At 39.8% G+C, this 21,371-nt stretch overlaps 1 protein-coding gene and 1 long non-coding RNA gene across 2 annotated transcripts; one reads left to right on the forward strand and one right to left on the reverse strand.

The window, feature by feature from the left end:
- Window positions 1-625: 625 nt before the first annotated feature.
- On the forward strand, window positions 626-2,547 carry LOC146457323 (uncharacterized). Its single transcript, XR_014858514.1, has 2 exons — window positions 626-998; window positions 1,184-2,547. It is a non-coding gene; the product is annotated as an uncharacterized LOC146457323 (long non-coding RNA).
- A 10,189-nt stretch (window positions 2,548-12,736) lies between these two features.
- LOC146457324 (rRNA-processing protein UTP23 homolog) lies at window positions 12,737-21,201 on the reverse strand. Its single transcript, XM_085092114.1, has 7 exons — window positions 21,108-21,201; window positions 20,860-20,949; window positions 19,012-19,158; window positions 18,002-18,076; window positions 17,085-17,164; window positions 16,000-16,182; window positions 12,737-14,395 (listed from the first exon to the last, which is right to left on the reverse strand). The coding sequence occupies exons 1-7, from the start codon at window positions 21,193-21,195 to the stop codon at window positions 14,312-14,314; spliced, it is 747 nt and encodes a 248-aa protein (XP_084948240.1). The 5' UTR covers window positions 21,196-21,201; the 3' UTR covers window positions 12,737-14,311.
- Between the last annotated feature and the right edge of the window lie 170 nt (window positions 21,202-21,371).

Here is a 21,371-nt window from a genome sequence, read left to right on the forward strand (position 1 = left end):
AAAGGCAAACATTTAACTGGCTCTCTGCCACTCATATTGCTATAGAAGGAGTTAATCCTTCGAAGAGCTCTTGTAATTATGGTAATGCGGTCTGAGAACACCAGACGGAAGGGAAAAAAGCACACACAACAAGGAAAGTTTGACGGCATGATTTTATAAAAAGGGTTAAAGTCATTTCTACCAAAAAAAAAAATCAACTACCATTTTTGGTGTTTTATTTTTCGTCGTTTGCAAATTAAAATTCTGCTGCAGTAAGTCTTTAAAAATTGATTCCGGAAATGAAGGGTTTATTTTCTGCCCGTCACAAAACAAAGGCTGATTTTTGTTTAGCAGAGCAGAGCAACCTTGAACAGACCAGTTCTGTTGAGACGTGCTCTCTTCAGGGAAAGCCACAAGCTCGGATTGGAGGATTTTGCGGCTGAAAATGACATCAGTAAGGGCATTACATGATGAGCTAATTTTGACAATTTCGCTCTTCGGGGGTTTTCCTAAGCTTTTGTCTTTGAATACAATGGCAGTCATCCCATGACACCAGCCAATCACAAGGCCGTCACGCCCCGCTGATCGCTGTCAATCAACCTCACAAATAAAGACATAAAGTCGTGTGCTAGACTCGTGCCCTTTTAAACCAAAACAGAGCAACGCAACAGTAAGATCAAAACGTACATCCGTTCCTTCAGCTCGCGCGAGTGAACATGAGTTCTTTCCAAGGTGCTCGTTTTTGGATGGCCCCTGTCTTTTTATTGGTGGCTCCTGATGAATCTCCTACTCGAAGAAGAGCGTGTATAGTTGTGGGGCGAGAGCTAAGGAAAATAGCGGACGATTTTGAAGCGAGTTTCGAAGCGGCAAAACTTGAGAAACTCGACGGCAGACAGGAACAGAACATTGTTGCCGAAGCAATCAAGACCGTATGTGTTGTTGCGGGAATGGTATTCATAGGCCGAGCCGTATGGACGCTCATCACCAATTGAAGCGGTTTGGATTCGTAAATTAACGAGGTAAGCATTTTGCACCGGTGATAACTCTGCCAATAGTTCAAAACATTTAAAACAATTGCAGCTGTACCACGTAATTAACCTGCGTTTAGCGCGGGAAAACGCGCTAGCCAATTCGAGTTTTATATTGCGTTAGAAAACTCCTAGCTCGGATCATGTTAACTAAACTCTGTTTTAATTCTTTTCAGGTCTAACAGCAAAGCTCTCTGTCGCTGAAAATGGATCATTATTGCTTGCCAAAGGAAAATAATATTCGCCTACGCAATTTGACACTGTTTTGTGCGGATGACCCCTGTCAAAGTTGTTAGCCGCTTCGCCACGGTTTAATCTGCGATGGGGGCTCATGTTTCATCTCTTCATTGTTGACAAATACTGGGATTGTAAACCTCTAAGAGGCTCAATGCGCGGGCTCACTCAGTCTCTTATGTTGTTGTCAGGAAATTACAGAAGCGTCAAATCGGTTTTTCGTAATGAGTCTTAACTCAACAATGCAAATGAGACATGTTGGTCGTTCGTCCAAGAACTCATGCGTATTAAAATCGCCGAGAATCTTCGTTCAAGGAGAAGAAACAAACTGCTTTGATTTTATTTTAAAAATCACCCGCTGTTGACATACAAAATCCATCCGCTTGGGGACAGTGAGTTTTTAGAGCCAAATACGGGCGTTAGATCTCAGAACTTCGCTGACTGTACTATATTGCAAAGCTTACTTAAGCTGAGAAAGATGTCGCCCTATCTCTTCGAGGCTTTTGTTATCAGCGTTCTCTGGCCTGATTAGCTAATTGATGAACTGTGACTGGTAAAGTCATTATTAATATTGAACAAACTTTGAAAAGACACGCGCTTGTCAGGTAGAAAAAAAAATCAGGCGACCTTGACTTCACACATTGGACAAAGTCCAAAATTATTTTCGCTCGAAGGCGTTTAAGAATGGTTTGCAGGCGAACAATTCCGTGCGCTTTTCTCGGAGCAAAATCTTTAAGTGGTATTTCCTTTGATCGATGTCGTGACAAAGTCGAAAACATTTCTCTTCCTTGATAACCGTAGCCTTTCAAATGCAAATTTGACGCTTATAATGATTTGTATTGACATAGAAAGCCTATTTAGCGGGCTTCCCGCCTCGAGAAACCCTAACTCAATGTAAGGTGATCACGAAACCGAGAAACTTCAAGTGGGTTCTTCTGTGTCTAGTTCAAAACAAAAAATTCAGAACGCACCTCACTCTCGTTGTAAAATAGAACAAAAAAACAAAACCGTACACATACCAAATGCATCGCGCCTGTTAATTTATAATTTAATCGAAGTGCAGCAATATTAACTAAACTCTTGTAAATATCAAACTATTGTAAATAGTAACCTAAAGTCAACTGTAAATATGTAAATAGTTAAATAATATTTCTACTTGCTAAAATAGTGACAGATTTGTAAAGTAATGAATTCGACCCTCAAAGCAATTTATTTACATGGACGCCGATATGAATTGCATCAATTTCTCCGGCGTACATTTACAGACATCTTTTATATTTATAATAAAAGAGCTTAAATCAAGAAATGGTTGTGTGATGCGTAGCATATTACATTAAAATCCCATACTTCAAGAAAGTGTAGTACATTGTAAACAATCGCGACAGATTTTCTGTGGGCTATCGTAACGAGACTGGACTTACGATTAATCGTTTTGTTTAGTGTTTTATTTTTCTCAGAGTTTATTTGCTTTACATGTAAATTTTTTACTGCCTGGGAGAACAATCGCCCTTTGTCTACTCTTTTTATAAATCTATCTATCAACAGCAGGATGCAATCAGTTATAAATACAACTCTTCTCGCCCCCCAAAATACCCATTGAGGTGAAACAACTTGTCAACTCTGAGCTACAGTAGCTAGCGCAAGACTACAAGCAGTCCCACAGCAAAAGGATTGTTCGTAGTCCAAGCTGGACGGGTTTTTAACCACGATTTCCCACATCTTCCCCCCCCCCCCCCCCCCCGCCCCGGCCCTCCAAATCGCACTATCGATTTTAATTTTGTTTTCGAAAAGTATCGTTGAAGAAATATAACCCATGTTAAATATAAGCACGAAAATAACGTGAACATAAGGTAAATTGATACTTCAAACTAGGAAGGGACGTTTGATCAAACCCTGATTCGATTATTTTTGGTTGAAATGCGCCTTGTCAGCGATTTAATCCTGACAGCTTACGTTTCAATTGTTTGGTTGCATAATGCCTATTTCTTAGAGATATACAACCCTGACATTGGTTTGATTGACCCTGTGGGCTTGCGGTTTCAACCGCGACGGAAGCATATCAAAGAACGAGAAATTATCGTCTTGAATACTTCAGAAACAGTGAAGACTTTTGATTGATTAATGTTTATTTATGCTTCTTCGCCCCCTTTCCCTCCAGGTGTGTTGAAAGTAATTTTTCCAATTTTTTTTAATCTGTTTAATTTCAGCAAATGCAAGTTTTCTTTAAAAAAAAAAAACGATGTAATTGGTACTGTTGTGAAGCCTCTTTCATTTAATGCGGCTATAAATTTAGTGTGAATTCTTGAAATGTTTCTTCGAATTATAGCTTTTGAACGATTCTTTCCATTGCTGTACAAGGTGGTTCGGACTTTTTCAGTGATGAATTCCTATAGTGTAACCACTCAACTTGAAGCAATGGAACAATGGAGGAGAACTTGAGTCTAGAAAATCCCAAATTGAAATATTAGAAGTTCTTTTTTTAGATTTTAAGTCCTTCCTAAAGACGAACTTGGGAAAAATAATTGGATCAAGCTTAGCGCTAAATTATCTGTTGTCGTTGAGATCAATATCGACAAATGTTCGACTGAAGTGCCTTAATCATAGGTCTGATCATGACTTGTCCGAGCAAGACCTAAAACAAATTAAACAATGCCAGAGTCGTATATTGTTTCCTAAACATGGCTAACAACACGCATTATGAGCTGTCAGCTCCATATCGTAGACGTGAAAAATCTTGTTTTCCTTGGAAATATCGAGTTCTTAGAATGATTGTGACAGCTAGGCAGTTGACGCCGGAATATCTGTGTTGACAAGACGAAATACACTGCAGAATCGGGGATTCTGAAGCTAGGCTCTGTCGGTAGCCGCCGGGTGGCTGGGCGAATTTTCTCTTCCAATGTGCATTTCAGTATATTGAGTCTGTGGTTGAGTTCAATAAGAGTTTCCCTTTCAAACAAGACCTGCATAAGAGCTCTTTGCCAACGAGTTTACCCTTTAAATCCAATACACTATTATAATATCTTTTCAAGTTCAAGTTCCCGAGGCTACTGTACATGTGGTAAACTTTGAGTCATGCAATGTCAGCTTTGAGATTGTGCTTGTGGCTGAAATCTCTTGTTACCCTTCCAAACAAGACCACAAAGTGACACTGTTATCAAGTCCACTTGTTCGCGGCTCCCAAGGGTTTACCAAAGTTCAGTCTTTTGAACGAATACCAAAATTTCAGTTCGTTTGGAAAACATCTAAAAACAGCAAACACTACCAGAAAGAAGTTTTGTTCAAGGGCTTTCATTTTCGTTACCACAAACGTATTGTTTTAGCTCGTTTTGTCCACAGACGCTAAAAATTAAAGATAATTAAACAGATTTAATGAGTGAATTAAAAAGAGGAATGAGTTCGATCCCAGCTCATAGTTCATAGTTTGTAACCGTCCAGCACAATTTCGAGCTAGTGTTCAAGTGTAGGTTAGCAGTAGTTTTCCAACTGAGTGCTGCTAAATTCTCGTTCCTTACCCCTTGAGTCTTTGGCCCTCTTAGACAGATTAAAAGGTCACAGTGATGTACAAATCGGAGAAAATACGAGTTGAATTGAGCTCAATACTTAGCGACAAGCATCCTTCATTCTCTACTTGGAAATAAAAGAAACTGATTTCTTAGACTCATTGAGGTCTTCCGCCAGGCTTCTACACTCCAAAAGGTTTAAAATCCTCCTCTTCATATCAAAAGGATTCACTTTACAAAAGAGAATTTTATTCTACTCCTCTCGTGATTAACCGCCGAATTTGCTAGACTGGTTGCTGACATGTATATGAAGAAGTACAATCCGATCAAAAATCGTAGTCTGGGGAATATTAAGTCTTAGAAACTCTGTCACCAATACAGACAATCCTTCTGTGTAATCGGTCTGCACCTGTGGACGGAAATTTTAGGATGCCCTTACACAAGGGAAGTTTACCATCCGATTCTGCCGGGCAGTATTTATTTTCTTTTTTATGTGCTTTGTTTCATCTTTCAATAATAAACCCAAATTAGAAAAAAAAAAAAAAAAAAAGATTTATTTTCCACTTCCTTTGGAGTTACAGGTTAAGTGCAGGCCAACACAAATCCCAGCTTAAATGCTGTAATCCAGAATGAAAATAGCCTGTATGTCATGTTGTTACCGCGAATTAAGTCCGCCGTAGTTCCAATTGGTCGTGAGAAAAATCTATTTCAGAATCCTGTACTTTTCCATGTAGCTAAGCAAATGAGCTTAAAGGGAAAATTACCTATTTTTAGTATCGCTTGGAATAGCCAAAAAACGTATTTGTAGTACAGATGTAAACGTCAAAATAATGGTTCAGGTTTGTTAAGAATAACCCTACTAGTGCACAGAATCTGGTTTCATTCGCCTTTGGCTGTCGATGGCCAGGATGGAAATGGCTTGCAACTTGAAACAATGGGCCAAAGTTTCTCCTATGTATCTTGGGAAAATGGCTAAAATCTGATTATATTCTAAGAGCAGTTTCATGTTAAAGGCGGAAGAGGTTCTTAGTATAACATATATAGCAAAATCTCCCTTTCAGTACCCGTTTAAATGCTTAAATTCCAGTACAAAAGTTTCATAACGTTCTACAACTGCACAGACCTGATAAAGGTATACACTATTTAAAGATATATGAAAAACTAAATCAGGCCCGTGAGAAATTCTAATCTTGCACCATTCAAGATGTTTACATTGACTTTAAAAAAAAATACACTTGTCATTTTGGGGTGAAAGTGTTGTGAGAATTCCCCCTTTCCCATGCCAGGCTATTTAGGCATTTGTCCGAAATCAAGCTGAGATGTCAAAAAACGGGGTTTTCTCAGAGGTTTTTTTTTTAACAGACAGCTTAAGCGTTTTGTAGGGATGGAGTTCCCTTGTCTGTCTTATTGTGAGACAAGTCCCTAGAAGCTGATTGAAAGATCACTGGTCATTTCAAGCAAACAGCCACGGATATTATATCTTGGAATAGCGCCACATGTTCACACCAGCTCCCAAGGTCAGAACGCTCAAACTTGGTAAACATTACAAGGAAATGTCAACTTTTCATCTGATTTTCTTCGTTTTAAATGCTGAAACTCTAGCAATAGCATAGGAAGGTATAATTGCTCATCCAGAGCTTTTATTTTTATGTTCACTTTAGAAATTCTTCCACAGACTCAAAAGTTAGAACCACCTTGTACAGCATAACAAACAGGACCACAGGAAAGTATTGCTCAGTAGCTTTCATTTGAATGGTCACACTTTAGAATTTCATTCTCAGACTAAAAAGTTAGAATCACCTTGTACAGCATAACAAACAGCACCACAGGAAAGTACTGCTCAGAAGCTTTCATTTGGATGGTCAAACTTTTCATCCACAGACTGAAAAGGTAAAAGCTTACAGTAAACGAAATACGAAATTTGAAATAACAATAAAAATGTATGTGACAGAGATAAATGTGTGAGTTGCTTTCAGTCCGAAACAGGGACAAGATACTGTAAAGGACAAGAACACGATCTGGAGGGAGTTATCACTGGAGTTATCAAGAATCTTGCTATTGTAAACAATTCCCTGGCGCCAATATAAATTATCCTTGAATCTTCCGGATGTGTTTGACCTTGGACACGTGCTAAAGACTTCCTTAATGTTTTTTTAAATTTATATCCTTAAGTGCGAGATACATTTTACATCTTGTTTGGGGTTATAGAACAATGACAGGGGTTAACGGAAGTGGAAAAAAAGTTAACGAGAAGCTCATCACGTGCCTGTCATTATCGTATTAAAAGACTTGGTGATAAAACAACCATTTTTTTTTAATTTCACAGACATGTTTCGACAGAAACTTCAGCCTTCTTCGGTGCAAATGTTACAGAAGATGTAAATTTGAATATAAATAACTAGTGAATGCTAATGAATGATTACAAAATAAACTGATTTCTATTGTGACTTCATTCCTGCTGTCCATGCAGATCTTTTGAACACAAATTGCTGTTAATGTTGGAAAATTAGGGATGACAGGTTGTCCTTATCCACAGGAAGGAAGGAAGATACGTCACTAAGGAAAATAGATGACTATGAAACTTTTTTTAAGCCACTTGGGTAATTTATCCGTCTCCTTTGCTTTCATTTTTGCTAGTTTCAGCATCAAATTCCACTGTATGCAATGGCAACAGGCTTTCGATTTCAATTTCAATTTCTTTGAATTTTGTAACGTAACCTGTGACTGCAGACAAGCGTGAAAAAAAAAAAAAGGTTGAGAGCTCAAAGCTAATAAGTTTTTTTGTCTGTGCGTTTTCTAAGAGACGAAAAAAGTAAACTAAAAGTTTTATTTTAGGTTTTTTCTTCCTCTTGGAAAACAAAAGGAATGAATATTCACATGTTACCAATTCAAGTTTCACGTGACAAAACCTCAAACGAAATGCCAGTTGTTCCTCATCACAATACAATGCGAATTTCTGAGTTGATTTAGGATATTCACTGAAAGAACCGCTTCGTGCCGTTGACTCAGTAAACGCTTTTTAACCTTCACATTATGTATTGCTAATAAATCAGTGTTATTTCTGAATTCGACATGCATGGCTTAACAAACAAGAATCTATGAGGTATCAAAAATGGCTAAATGTTAAGTACCATTTTCCGCTAGAATATTCTCGACTAAGAAACAGTGAAATTTTACATCAACATCAACAAGCTTGCCCCTTAGAAAACATAACCAGGAAACTGAACTGAGACAAGAAACAGAACGTGATGTTTCATTCCGGTTAATGCCAAGACAAATTATATAACACACAAAAAAAGTTTTAACCGAAAAATAGCCACCGGGAAGTAACAGGCAGGTAAACATAGTCACAATGTCACGTAAAGAACAAAACAGCTCATCACCACTACGTGATGTTGTATTACGCCTTGTAAAGCCCCAAGGTCAATAAAAACCCGTACAGACTAGCGACCTTGCAGTTGTCTCTGAAATGGATAAAAAATGAAAGTGAATATTCTCGAGAGAGTGTTAACAGTTTGGGGGATTTGGAAAAGCACAAAAACTCAATTCATGTCAGGGCAAAATATATTTAATATATATATGTTGTATTGCGTCACTTGGATAATTTCGTGACAATCGAAGGCCGGAGTTAAACCAAAACAAAACAAGCTGAGTTTTAATAATAAATGCCATGATATTAACCTTGGAATTGCACATGAAAGTTCTAAACACTTCAAGCCAAAGAAACCTGCTGCCAAACTCTTCCGGAGAATAAACAACGGCGCTATTATTCCCCACTGCCCGTTATATAACGAACACGGGCCTTGTTTTCTTTAAGATTTAATTTATGTCCCCCCGAAACTGAAATAAAAACATGCACGTGAATCGAATGATCTATTGCCTGCTGCGTTAAATCCTATGTAAACACAGCGCAGCATGATATCGGGCAAAATTTGTATACATGAAAAACGAAGAATGAAACCTGTCACGTATTACATCTTTTTGCGCTCGAGGTTAACTATCCACGGCCAACTATCGAGTATCAAGGAAAAATGGAACAGGATCAAATATTCTCTATCTCCGAAAGAATAAAAAGATATTCGCCATTTGTCGCCGGCCGGTGTTATGTTTTTGGCGCGAAAAAATCGTTGCGTCACAGACGTGCCCAGACACGCTTCCGTGACTTGTAAGTGACAAACCTCGTGTTTGGGTCCCGTTTGGGTCGCGCATTGTAGCGTGACAAAGATTTTAACTTCAGGTGGACTGACTTTTATTATTTAGTGGGAAGAATTAAAAATGTTGAGTGTTGACTGATGAAAATAAATTCAATTTTTACAGCAATCTGGTTATTGTGCGAGGGGCGTTTAACTTCCGGTCTTGCGGTTTACCAATTCATTGTATTTTCACGATGCCATGCCGGTTCCCATATGTATTTAATATAAACTGTTGAATCTTTTTCATTCCTTCAATAAAGCCCACGCGTCTACCTATTTTCTTTTTAAAACAAATTTCACAAATTTTCTAAAATTAGAAAACGATTAGTGGACCAGAGAAAGTAATTAGTCGGCGTATTGATGTTCTTTCTCTTCTAATTATGGTTTTTCTTTCCTTTCCTTCTTGAGGACACCAGGCTGTGGCAAGCGAACAGAAACATACTGCCAAATTTCAAATTCTCTCAAGGGACTTTTTTCTACAAAATTGACGGCGTATATCTGCAATGTAGCATTGCTGCACATTTCTGAACTGTTCAAAATAATCCACTGACGCACCTCAGTGAAAACGTATCACAAAATATAATTTCAAATTGAAGTGCATTTTAGCTCATTTTATTCCGTAGCTCTTCAGATGATTTTGATCACAATCAAGCCGTCAAGGACCCGATTTGTGCAGCCACGCGAATTGGCTGCCATCTTGAACGTGGCGCTCAAATAAAAGAAAAGAAAGAAGGCTTTTCTCCACTTGCTCTCTTTCTAGAACTTTCTTACTACTTCGTTTAGCTCGCCTTCTCGACTGTTACAAAACAAACGCAATCATAGCAGGCTGACTCATTTGAAAGCAGCACTTTCCTGCAGGGCTATTTATAAACGCAATTATATCAGTGTTGTGGGGGGTAATTTTTTTAAAATCAAAGAAAACTGAGAAAATACAATGGATGAATCCTAAGTGCGACCATTCGAATGAAGGCTACTGAGCAGTACTTACTTTCCTGTGGTGCTGTTTATTATGCTGTACAAGGTGGTTCTAACTTTTGAGTCTGTGGATGAAATCCTAAAGTGTGACCATTCAAGTGAGAGCTACAGAGCAGTACTTTCCTGTGGTGCTGTTTATTATGCTGTACAAAGTGGTTCTACCTTTTGAGTCTGTGGATGAAATCCTAAAGTGTGACCATTCAAGTGAGAGCTACAGAGCAGTACTTTCCTGTGGTGCTGTTTATTTTGTCAGTGGCTAAATAAGCTGACACTATCGTTACTTTAAAATCTTTTAATGAAATTAAGTGTGACCATTCAACGAAAGCAGTCTGTTTAAGCTTGTTCTAATTTTAACCTGTGGATGAAATCTTAAAGTGTGATCATTCAAGCTACTGAGCAGTACTTTCCAATGGTGCTGTTTGTTATGCTGTACAAGGTGGTTTAGCTTTTGATTCTGTGGGTAAAACCCTAAAATGTGACCATCCAAATGAAAGCTACTGGGCAGAACTTTTCCGTGGCGCTGTTTAATATGCTGTGCAAGGTGGATTTAACTTTTGAGTCTGTGGGTAAAACCCTAAAATGTGACCATTCAAATGAAAGCTACTGAGCAGTACTTTCCTGTGGTACTGTTTGTCATGCTGTACAAGGTGATTCTAACTTTTGAGTCTGTGGATGAAATCCTAAAGTGTGACCATTCAAATGAAAGCTACTGAGCATCAGTTTCCTATGGTGCTGTTTATTATGCTGTACAATGTGCTTCTAACTTTTGAGTCTGTGGGTAAAACCCTAAAGTGTGACCATTCAAATGAAAGCTACTGAGCAGTACTTTCCTGTGGTGCTGTTTATTATGCTGCACATGGTTGTTCTAACTTTTTGAGTCTGGATAAAATCTTAAAGGGTGACCATTGAAATGAAAGCAGCTGAGCAATACTGAATTTTCGCAGTCTTTCCAGTGGTCCCTTTGATTCTAATTTCTGCGGAGTCTAGGGATAAATAAATTGAATTAAATAGATAAATTAAAGTTCCTATATATACCCACACACACCTTACATTATTTACAATAACTGTCAAAAATTTCGCGCGCTGATGGCTCGTAGCTATTGTCTATAAGAATGCAAACGTAACGAGCGTACGTTTTTCAGGAAGATAATGCTAGTTCCGTTCGTATTTTTCCATGTCATTACAAAAAAAGCGACGGTAGTTTCTATTGTCTATACTCTTATAGACCATAAAATGACGCCATAAAATCTTCAAACCTTGGCAGTGAACGCACTCGCCTGTGGCTCGTGGTTTCCCCTAAATTTTGAACATTTTCTGACGTCATTTGATGATGTGTAGGAGTCGAGACCTCAGAAAACTAACAACGATTTGTTAAACATTACAGAAATATGACCATTAAACTAACCCATTGCTTGTTGCTTTGCTCAAGTGTTTTCATTTTCTATCTTTTTTTCCAAAGTTGAAATTTGAAAAACTTTGAACACATTTATTCATCGCCACACGCGTACATGAATAATAAAACTGAGCAATTGAATGCTACCAGGAGATTCGAAAATATCGACTTTCCGGACTTCCTCACAAAACAGGGCAGATATTAAAAACTTCCGCTGATGACCAAGGAAAAGGAAAAAACGTTCCATTCAACATGTAGTTTTGAAAAGATATTGGTATTTACTTTTTCGCCTTTTTAAACCGTGGGAATTTTAAGTCGAAAGGAATACGCTATAAGTCAAAACTACAATTTCCAAAAAAAACTTATTCAGGCCATCCAATCCTCCCTAATCACCTGTTTCACTTTCAGAGTACAAAGGCATAACTCGTATATTAGTTTTTGGCACCAAGGTGGTCTCAGAGTGAATCACCAGATTTCAAACTTATCGCTGTGTGGTACAGCTTTCGAAACTTTTCATGACAAGAGATGTGGTGCAAACGTTTGAGTGTGTGAATGAAACTTGAAAGTGTGACCATTCTGAAAGCTATTCAGCAGTATTTTTTTGTTGTGGTGGTGCTGTTTATTATGCTGTGCAAGATGGTTCTAACGTTTCAGTCCGGTGGATGAAATCCTAAAGTGTGACCATTCAAGTGAGTAGTACTTTCCTGTGGTGCTGTTTATCATGCAGTCCAAGGTGGTTCTAACTTTTCAGTCTGTGGATGAAATCCTAAATTGTGACCATTCAAATGAAAGTTACTGAGTAGTACTTTCCTGTGGTGCTGTTTATTATGGTGTGCAAGGTGGTTCTAACTTTTGCGTCTATGGATGAAATCCTAAAGTATGACCATTCAAATGAAAGCTGCTGAGCAGTACTTTCCTGTGGTACTGTTCATAATGTTGTGCAAGGTGGTTCTAACTTTTGAATCTCCGGATGAAACCCTGCAGTGTCAACATTTAAATAAAAGCTACTGAGCAGTACTTTCCTGTGGTGCTGTTTATTATGCTGTACGTGCTATTTATTTTTTCCTTACGGATTTTGACAAATAGGATTTTCAATATTGTTGCCAGATTTTCAAGTGGGAGAGTTCTTCAAACGGCTTAGTGAACATAAATGACCACCAAGGTTTTGTAAGGTGGGTGGCCGGGTCCTTCGCTAACATTACGACATCAAAACCACAGAAAGATCGAAAAAACTTGTAAAAAGAAACGAGACCAACACTTTCTACCATAAAACGGATCAATTTAACATGGATCTCATTTACGCCACGCACTAGAAAATAATACGGATTTTCGACCGAGCAGATGTGAATCACCTTTTCTTGATGACAAGTCTCTCGGTCAAGTAAACTGCTTCACAAACCCATTTCCGCGTTTCAAAACACTTGAAACAATGGCTTCAGTACAGAATTTTCCCAGAGCTTTATTCTATCAAACGAGTTTGTCCATTCACACAGTTTCGTGTATGAAAACAATATTTCCCATCGAGTTGCATCCCATATTTTTCATTACAAAAACACTCGAATGACTGTGATATTTTGTCGGGAACGCAATACAGTTAATAACAAAAATAACAAAGAAAAGTTACATTTTCCGCACGGAAGTATTCGGCATGACCTGCTTGCAGACATCTCGTATTTTCTTCAAGCGGCGGTACACAGACTATAATCGATACAGCATTTGAAAGAAAAATAAAAGATAGCGAACAGAAATGCAAAAGATTTAAACAACAACTTGTCTTACAACAACTCCTTTAGGAACACTTCCCCATATGCGCCTTTGCTATTTTTGTTGGCTGTTTACTGCCCCCTATTATCCCGTGTGATTGTCGAGATTTTACGGCCGCCATCTTGGTTTGTAATGACGAGCGCAACCTGGGGAGAGCGCAAACACTATGGTTGTTAATTACTAGAATGGAAACTCCACATGCAACAGAAATCTTATTTCAAACTTAACAGTAAAAAAAGTTGAAATAAAAATAGCGTACGACTCCAGCGTGGGTCATTTGCTTCATATCTCCACTAGACCAGAGAGGGCTAGTTGAGGAAAATGGTAGTTTTTAACTTATTTTAAAGAGTTAGCCATGAGAACAAATGACAGCTAACTGTTTTTGAATCAGTGCTTAGGCCTAAATAGTGTCGATCAGTGTTAAACCCCCAAACGGATGTTGAGTTCCCTGCATAAATGGAGCTCTATTCTCTCGGTTCCCTGTATAACAAATGGGCTTCTGTTCTCGTCTACGTCAACGAGATCACGATTAAGAATACTACATTGTGTAAACACCATAAGGTGTCCAGCCTTGTTTTGGGGTATCCATTCTAGGAAAAACCGTTGCGCTCACCATTATAAACCAAGATGGCGGCAGTTCGATCAAAACATACGATATCAACAATCACACGAGAAAATAGGGGACTGCAAACTTTCACCTATTTTCGCGTACAGTCGAGCCTCCCGTAAGAGGACGCCCTTGGGACCACAAAAAGTGCCCGCTTAAGAGAGGTGTCCGATTATAGGAGGTTAAAAATGTAGTGTTTGTATGTAGCTGAGAACATGACCAAGTGTCCGCTTACGAGAGGTGTCCGTTAGCGGAGGTTCAACTGTATTAAACTTCGGTCAACAATCATAGTGAGCAAAAATAAAAGGTCTAGAACGGGCAACTCTGGAGGCTACACGTGATTATTGTACGAAGATTTCTTCTCCGGTAATCCGCCTTGCTAATTCTTAAGACCGTTGCATTTGCAAGAAGTGATCGACCAGCCCATCACTGAGTCCGCAAACAGAGTGCCAATCCTTAATTTGTGATCTGTATGTGGTCCGCGAAAAGCGGGCAATCGTGTCGGAAAAGAGTGAAATTCACAGATGTTTTCCGAACAACGTTTCTTGGTCTTCGAGGACCTTTAAGATGCAATTAATCCAAAAAAACTGCACTTTTGAATTGGATATAAATTCACAACTGCAGCGGTCCAGCCGTCGTCATAAAGCTGTTTTTACTTGTTCTTTTAGGGCATCTTGTACGTGCTTCGCCAGTTTTCGTTTTCTTTTCCGAATCCGTTTTTTCTACGACAAAGAAGGAGAATAAGGAGTCCAAATTAGGGCAGAAAGGATAGGTCAGTGAGAATTGAAAGTGAAAAGGTGTAACTGGTGCCGAGCGCGAGAAAGCTTGCGGCCCGTGCAAACCTGGGAAAACATGAATATGAAGAAGATGAGAAGAGCACGACAACACGAAACCTGTGCTAAGCGAAGAAAAGAGTGCAACTGGTATAAAGCAAGGAAAAACATACCACCAAGGCCAACTGACGAGGGAATGCAAATAAGGTGTAACATGTAGCCGGTGCCAAGCGCAGCAAAACATGCAACCGGTCTAAAGCGCGGGAAAACATGTAACCGGTGTCAAGCACGGCAAAACATGCAACCGATGTCAAACGCGGGAAAATATGCAACCGGTGTCAAAGGCGGGAAAACATGCAACCGGTGTCAAAGGCGGGAAAACATGCAAATGGCGTCAAACGCGGGAAAACATGCAACCGGTGTCAAACGCGGGAAAACATGCAACCGGTGTCAAAGACGGGAAAACATGCAACCGATGTCAAACGCGGGAAAGCATGCAACCGGTGTCAAACGCGGGAAAACATGCAACCGGTGTCAAAGACGGAAAAACATGTAACCGATGTCAAACGCGGGAAGACATGCAACCGGCGTCAAACGCGGGAAAACATGCAACCGGTGTCAGAGGCGGGAAAACATGCAACCGGTGTCAAAGACGGGAAAACATGCAACCGATGTCAAACGCGGGAAAGCATGCAACCGGTGTCAAACGCGGGAAAACATGCAACCGGTGTCAAAGACGGAAAAACATGCAACCGATGTCAAACGCGGGAAGACATGCAACCGGCGTCAAACGCGGGAAAACATGCAACCGGTGTCAAAGGCGGGAAAACATGTAACCGGTGTCAGACGCGGGAAAGCATGCAACCGGTGTCAAGGGCGGGAAAACATGTAACCGGTGTCAAACGCGGGAAAACATGCAACCGGTGTCAAACGCGGGAAAACATGCAACCGGTGCCAAGCGCGGGAAAACATGCAACCGGTGTCAAACGCGGGAAAACATGCAACCGGTGTCAAACGCGGGAAAACATGCAACCGGTGTCAAACGCGGGAAAACATGTAACCGGTGTCAAACGCGGGAAAACATGCAACCGGTGTCAAGGGCGGGAAAACATGTAACCGGTGCCAAGCGCGGGAAAACATGTAACCGGTGTCAAACGCGAGAAAACATGCAACCGATGCTAAGCGCTGGAAAACATGTAACCGATGCCAAACGCTGTCAAGCGCGGAAAACATGTAACGGCGAGAAGCGCCAGAAAACAGACAGATTAAGAGCAATCACTGATTAAAACTAGATGTAGTACGTTGATGGGGAAATGAGCCTGTATATTCACGTCGGCCTTGCATGGTGTCTTTGTAGCGGTTGCTTAATAAACTCCTCAGTAATTAAGAGCACTTCCTCTTTTTTATCACTGACAGTCTAGTAAGAGGTACAAAATAAGCGATAACGCGAGATTATCGAGCCACGAAGAGACCAAAAATGCACGCAGGTTACTCTTTCGCTTGACTGTCTCTCACAAAAAAAGACGAACTGCTCTTAATGCCATGCTAGGTACCTTTGTATCACCAGAAGCTTTGTGTTTGTCATCTTTTCTTTTCTTGCTTTTCAATACTGACAGAGGGTTTGGACCTCCAAGGCGCTTCCGTTTTCGCCGCGGTTTTAGTTCTGTTGTTGAGTCGCCCAGCTTTTCTAGTGTTTCTTTCTCGTGTTTTGAAGGCTCAAGTCGGGAAACTAGGACCTGCAAAAATAGAACAGTGATGGCATCAAATACTCTCTCCTCTTCTTTTTATTCTGAAATGAATATATTGTTATTACAGCTTGCTTTAACGTTCTTATTTTACAATGGATTCATAAAATGATCCATAGCTTTATTAGACAAATTCAATTTTCGTGGAAACATAGTGTGTGATTGTCATTGGGAATGGACCCTGGTGTACGTTCGTTTCTCAAGATTGCTGAAAAACTTCTGTGGGCAATGTTCATTACCAGAAATTCGAAATTGTAATTATTTTTTGACAGTTTTGAAAGCTAAAAATGTTCAAAACATATCGGGCTATGTAGAAGATATGAGATGTCAGTATGTTTTAAGCCATAACATCACATCACAATCCCTTTGATTGCTCTCGATTTGTAATTTTCTCGTGTATACCGCTCACTGCCATTCAAATCCTAGCAGTAAACAGGATGTTTATCATATGAAGCCAGTTTAATGGCCTTAGCTCCCACGAGTCTCTTTTAGCTCAGAGGTAGAGCATCCAAACTAGTAATCAGACGGTCTTATGTTCAACTCCTGTTGGGAGGAATCAGATTCTCTTTTTCCGAGTATGCCTGAACCACTGACTGAAAAATATACACGAGCATCATATTGGGCTAGTTTCCACACAAAAAAAGAACTACTCTACCACCAGTCAATAGAAAATTGACACGAAAGACACTTTTCTTGCCTAAAACCTTCAAGAAAATTTTTGAAAGAAAAATTGAGAGGATGATAATTTAAACAAAAGATTGCTTCAAAATGCATGAGGGATTTTATATCTTTCCTGCTGGTCAGACAAGGACATTAAAATAATTTTGCCGAACACTCTCTTTTTTTCTGGTGTCCAAGTAAATAAACTTGCTTATGTCCAGACAATGACAAACCTTTTCTGATGCTTTACATGATGCAGTTGATGGCTTCTCTAGAAGAATCGTATTCCGATTTATGAAAAGAAGAGGCACTCCTGAAAAAAACAATGTTCAATGCGTCCATTACTTGAGAATCAACCCTATCTAGTATGTTTGCAGATGTGCTACATTACATTGAAAATATGCATTTTCAAAATTGTTGTCACAATAAAATGACTGGAAAACTTTTACTTTCAACTCTCTCATAGCAACCACTTCTCATAAGTGACCACCCCTCGTAAGCAACCACTTCGTAAACAACCGTTTTGTTTCTCAGTTAAATACTGTTTCAAGAGCTCTCTCGTAAGCGACCACCACTCAAATTTCTTAAGGGACTGTTTCCGGTAAGCGGCCACCCAACATAATCACGTATGATCGTTAGTAAATCATTACTCAGAAGTAACAAAGTTCAATTTTTAATGACACTGCTCCGGACTACTGACAGATAATAACAGTTTACAAACAGAGAAGATGGCTATAATTAGATCTGTAGGTAAACGAGAATTGTTACAGTGTTCTGTTCCAAAATGTTATACAAAGTTTCAGGTGATTTTAATCAACATGAGACACATTGACAAGTACTGTACACTCTACTGTACTACACCCGGAACTTGTTGCATGTGAAAAAATCAAATAAATATAACTAGCTCCTATTTGGCTAATTTTAGCTGATAAGGTAATGTTTACTTTGTTGATCTTTCCCGTAAGCGACCACCTCCCGTAAGTGACCAGTTTGTCGTGCCCCAAGGGTGGTGGTTACGAGAGAGTTGACTGTAGTTCCTTTCTCTCTTATTTTGCCTTCTTTAGTTTAAAATTGAGTACCAAAGAGGCCATTTTTTATTCCATATTCTTGGAAATAAAGTACCAGTAAGGTAATCATTGTAATATGCTACCTGGAATTTGTTGCAAATGATGCCTTAGATCTCTGTCTTGTGAAGCAACAAAGTAACCATTTGGATTTTCAGTTCCTGTAAGAAAATTAATATTGCATTTGTGGTTAGCATTAAACAACATGGTAGAACATAAGCTGGGATTATCATGAAACTACAGAAGATTCAAAAGTTAACATTCAGAGTTTTCCTCAAACTGGCCTCCCAAGGTATCCCCCTTCACCTGTCATTAAGGAGTGTTCAAAAAAGCAAGTCTTTGTAGCAGGGAAGCAGTGTGGCCAAGTGGTTAAGGCACCAGAGTTGAAATCCACAGATCCAGGGTTCAAGTCCCACTCCGGCTGCCAGCTGGAGTTGTTTCTTGGTATAGGCGGCGGAGGGGGAGGGGCAGGGGGGGCTGAAGCCCCCCTAAACGAAAATTTGGGGGGGCTAAGCCCCCCAACGTTTCAGTCCCAAAAATATCGGTAACTAGTTTGAAAATTGGTTTCAATTGGCAAAATATTCCGGTTAGTGATCTTTTCACAAATCGTTTCATCCCGATTTCGAGAGGCCAATCAACTGCTGCCTTTTTTTCCATTTAATTCTGAGCCAGCCAGTTTCCCATTGATGCAACAGCGGCCTTTGAGTCTGTGGGAACCCAGTCAAATGCAAAGCTAAAAGATCAGATTGTGTACGATGAGCCCCCCCCCCCCCCCCCCCCCAATGTTTCAAAATGCCCCGCCGCCTCTGCTTGGTAGCCCTGAGTTGAAATTCCTCAGCTGCGCTTGTAAATAACCAGCTGGTCTGCCTCCTGCCAGTTGGATTTTTGACCTATTTTATGTTAAATTTAAATTATTTCTTTGAGAAGTTTAATGCTCGGCCCCACTAGCACTTGTGCTATAAGCACTGCCGAGGGTAAATAAAGAGGTGGTGGTGGGGGGGGGGGGGGGGGGGGCATCCAAAACGAGCAGTTTTCCCTCCCTCAGCCCATCGCAAGAACAAAACCACCAGCCAGCTATGAAAGCTAACTGATTTACCTATCATACTCTTGATACACTCAGCAGCTGGAACAGCATCTTTATGGTGGCCACATTTTCGGAGCTGAAATCTCTTTGCAATCAGCACAGCTCCTGATAGTTGAGGGCCAAGAGCTTCACCTTCAGCTATAACACATCTTGTTGTCACTGAATTCAAGTCAAGTGTCTTTAAGGAAGGTAAATATGTGTTATCCCCTAAAGAATCCAACCCCTAACCTCCCTGTTACGGAGAGGTAGGCGAAGTAAAGTATAGGGGGAACTAGGGCGGATAATTTCTAACAAACAATTACTGTGGTGCTGTGTTGGTGGGGAGTGGAAAAGAACTCTTGGATGACTGTATACAGCTGTTTTGACAAGGTTGTCCAAAAAAGCGTAAAAGCATACAAGGCAATGCCGAATGGTAGTCTGGGAAATACCCAATACATTTCAATAAAAGCTCAGAATCCATAATGCCTTGACCATACAGTGAAGACTTGAGATGGTGGACAATATGGATTTGGAGCTATTTTTGGACAGCCTTCGTCAAAACAGCTGTAAACAGAGTTGATAAGGTACAGTAATTTGGCCACTGTAAAGAAATTCAAGTGTTGATGTCTTGAGCATTAGCCCTCAATCAGAGGGGAACTGATTTTTGTTGTTCATGATTTTTGTTCAGCTGTTTAGCTGTGTTTAGTTATTTCTTGTTATGTCTTGCTTCTTGTTGACCCTGACGTTTTTTTTTTAATTAGTGTAAACGACGTTAGCTCTCGCGATGAGAAACAAGATATTGTTTAAATAATAATAATAATAAAAAATCAGAGGGCAACTACCAGTTAGTAAGAAACCAAAACCTGGAGATATGAGATCTGGAGTTTTTTTCTATTTTGTGCCATGCCCCTTCCTCCATTGTCCTCCCACTTCTCCACCAAAAATGGCCCAAATGAACCCAACTACCCCCTCCAAAATTGGCTCAAATTAACACCCCCCCCCCCCCCCGCAAAAAAAAAAACAAATTTCTCCCCCCTCCCCCCACTTTTATTCCCAATAAAATTGGGAAACTTTCATGGAGAGAAGGAACTAGGGCCCACTTTCTCATGTATGTGAAAGGGATGCTATTTTAGTAAAAAATAGTGCGCTAAAATGCAAAGAGTTTGAATCTGTAGGCGTAGCTTCGAAACTTTGAGATGCTTTGAAACTTTTGGTTGCAGGGAACCACACAATGCAAAAATAAACTGTTCTGAATACGTTCCATTGCCGGATCCCTTGTAGTAGAAATGCACGTGCCAGACGTCACTTTACGTGTAAATAAACCAAACTGATTGCAGGCACCACGGCAAAAGGGCTTATTTATTTGGGACAATATTTCAACTAATACAACTAGTCTTCTTCAAGGCCAAAGTTACAATGAGAAAAACTAACAACTCTTATAAGTTTCCCTGCGAGATGCAGTATTGAGTACCCCACCTCTCCCCCCCCCCCCCCCTCCCAGGCAATTATATTACTTCCTATTAACAAATCCCCCTAGTAGTATATAATGAGCTGTTGGCAGAAATTTACAGCCTTCTACAAAAAAAGTTTAAGGATTTCTTTCTTTGTTGATGCATTGCACATGCAACATGCCAGCCAGGGATTTTGTTATATCAGATTCTGTTTGATACATTTTTCTGTCACTTTGGCTTTACTGAAGAATACTGTTCACTATAAAGGCGACTTCATCATACAGGAGTTCATTATAGCAGGCTTCAACTGTAGTTGTTTCCCTTAGGCTACAGAAACCAGCTGTCCTTATGTTACATAGTATGTGTGCATGAACATTAAAGAATAATTATGATGCTAGTACCAATTAAGGTTACCGTATACAAAGGATACATAATTGAATAGCTCCATCCAGGTATTTCGGTAGCTGTTCCTTGATATTAATTTTAGTCTGCAACGCGGCCTGGCAGAATGTACCATCAACTACAGAAATTACATTGGAAAATACAACATGATCACGAAACTCACATGTATTATAATTTATGAAAACCTGATTCAGTGATTGCAAGGAAGAGACGCTCTCAGATTATTTCAAACAGTAGAATATCGAAGAACATGAGATGCTTAATAGATTTACTTGCCTAATATTTGGTAAGGTTCGAATACTCCAAAGGAATTCCTGAACAAAGTGAGGTATTTCCTCGCGTGCTTTACTCGCTTCACCTTCATTTTACTCTTCAAGGAACCGCTGAGTACTCTGTTTCACGGCTCAAGTGGTACTCACAGGACAACCAGGAAAATGTGGCTTTCCGGTCGCTGTCCGGCTCATTTGCAATGAGAGTCATTTCAAAATTTTAGCTGCAAAAAAAATAAATAATTTTGGCCAAATGCACCGTAAAAATGAC

This window comes from Pavona decussata, unplaced genomic scaffold, assembly GCF_977016875.1.
Source record: "Pavona decussata unplaced genomic scaffold, jaPavDecu1.1 SCAFFOLD_244, whole genome shotgun sequence".
NCBI lineage: Eukaryota > Metazoa > Cnidaria > Anthozoa > Scleractinia > Agariciidae > Pavona > Pavona decussata.

What these genes read in the sequence shown, in the direction of transcription:
- LOC146457324 (XM_085092114.1), bottom strand. Translation starts at nt 21,195, where the DNA reads ATGAAGGTGAAGCGAGTAAAGCACGCGAGGAAATACCTCACTTTGTTC. An exon ending in GTGTATCAAGAGTATGATAG is followed by an intron (nt 18,077 to 19,011) that starts GTAAATCAGTTA and finishes ATTTTCTTACAG; the next exon opens with GAACTGAAAATCCAAATGGT. An exon ending in AAGCTTCTGGTGATACAAAG is followed by an intron (nt 14,396 to 15,999) that starts GTACCTAGCATG and finishes TCTTTGTCGTAG; the next exon opens with AAAAAACGGATTCGGAAAAG.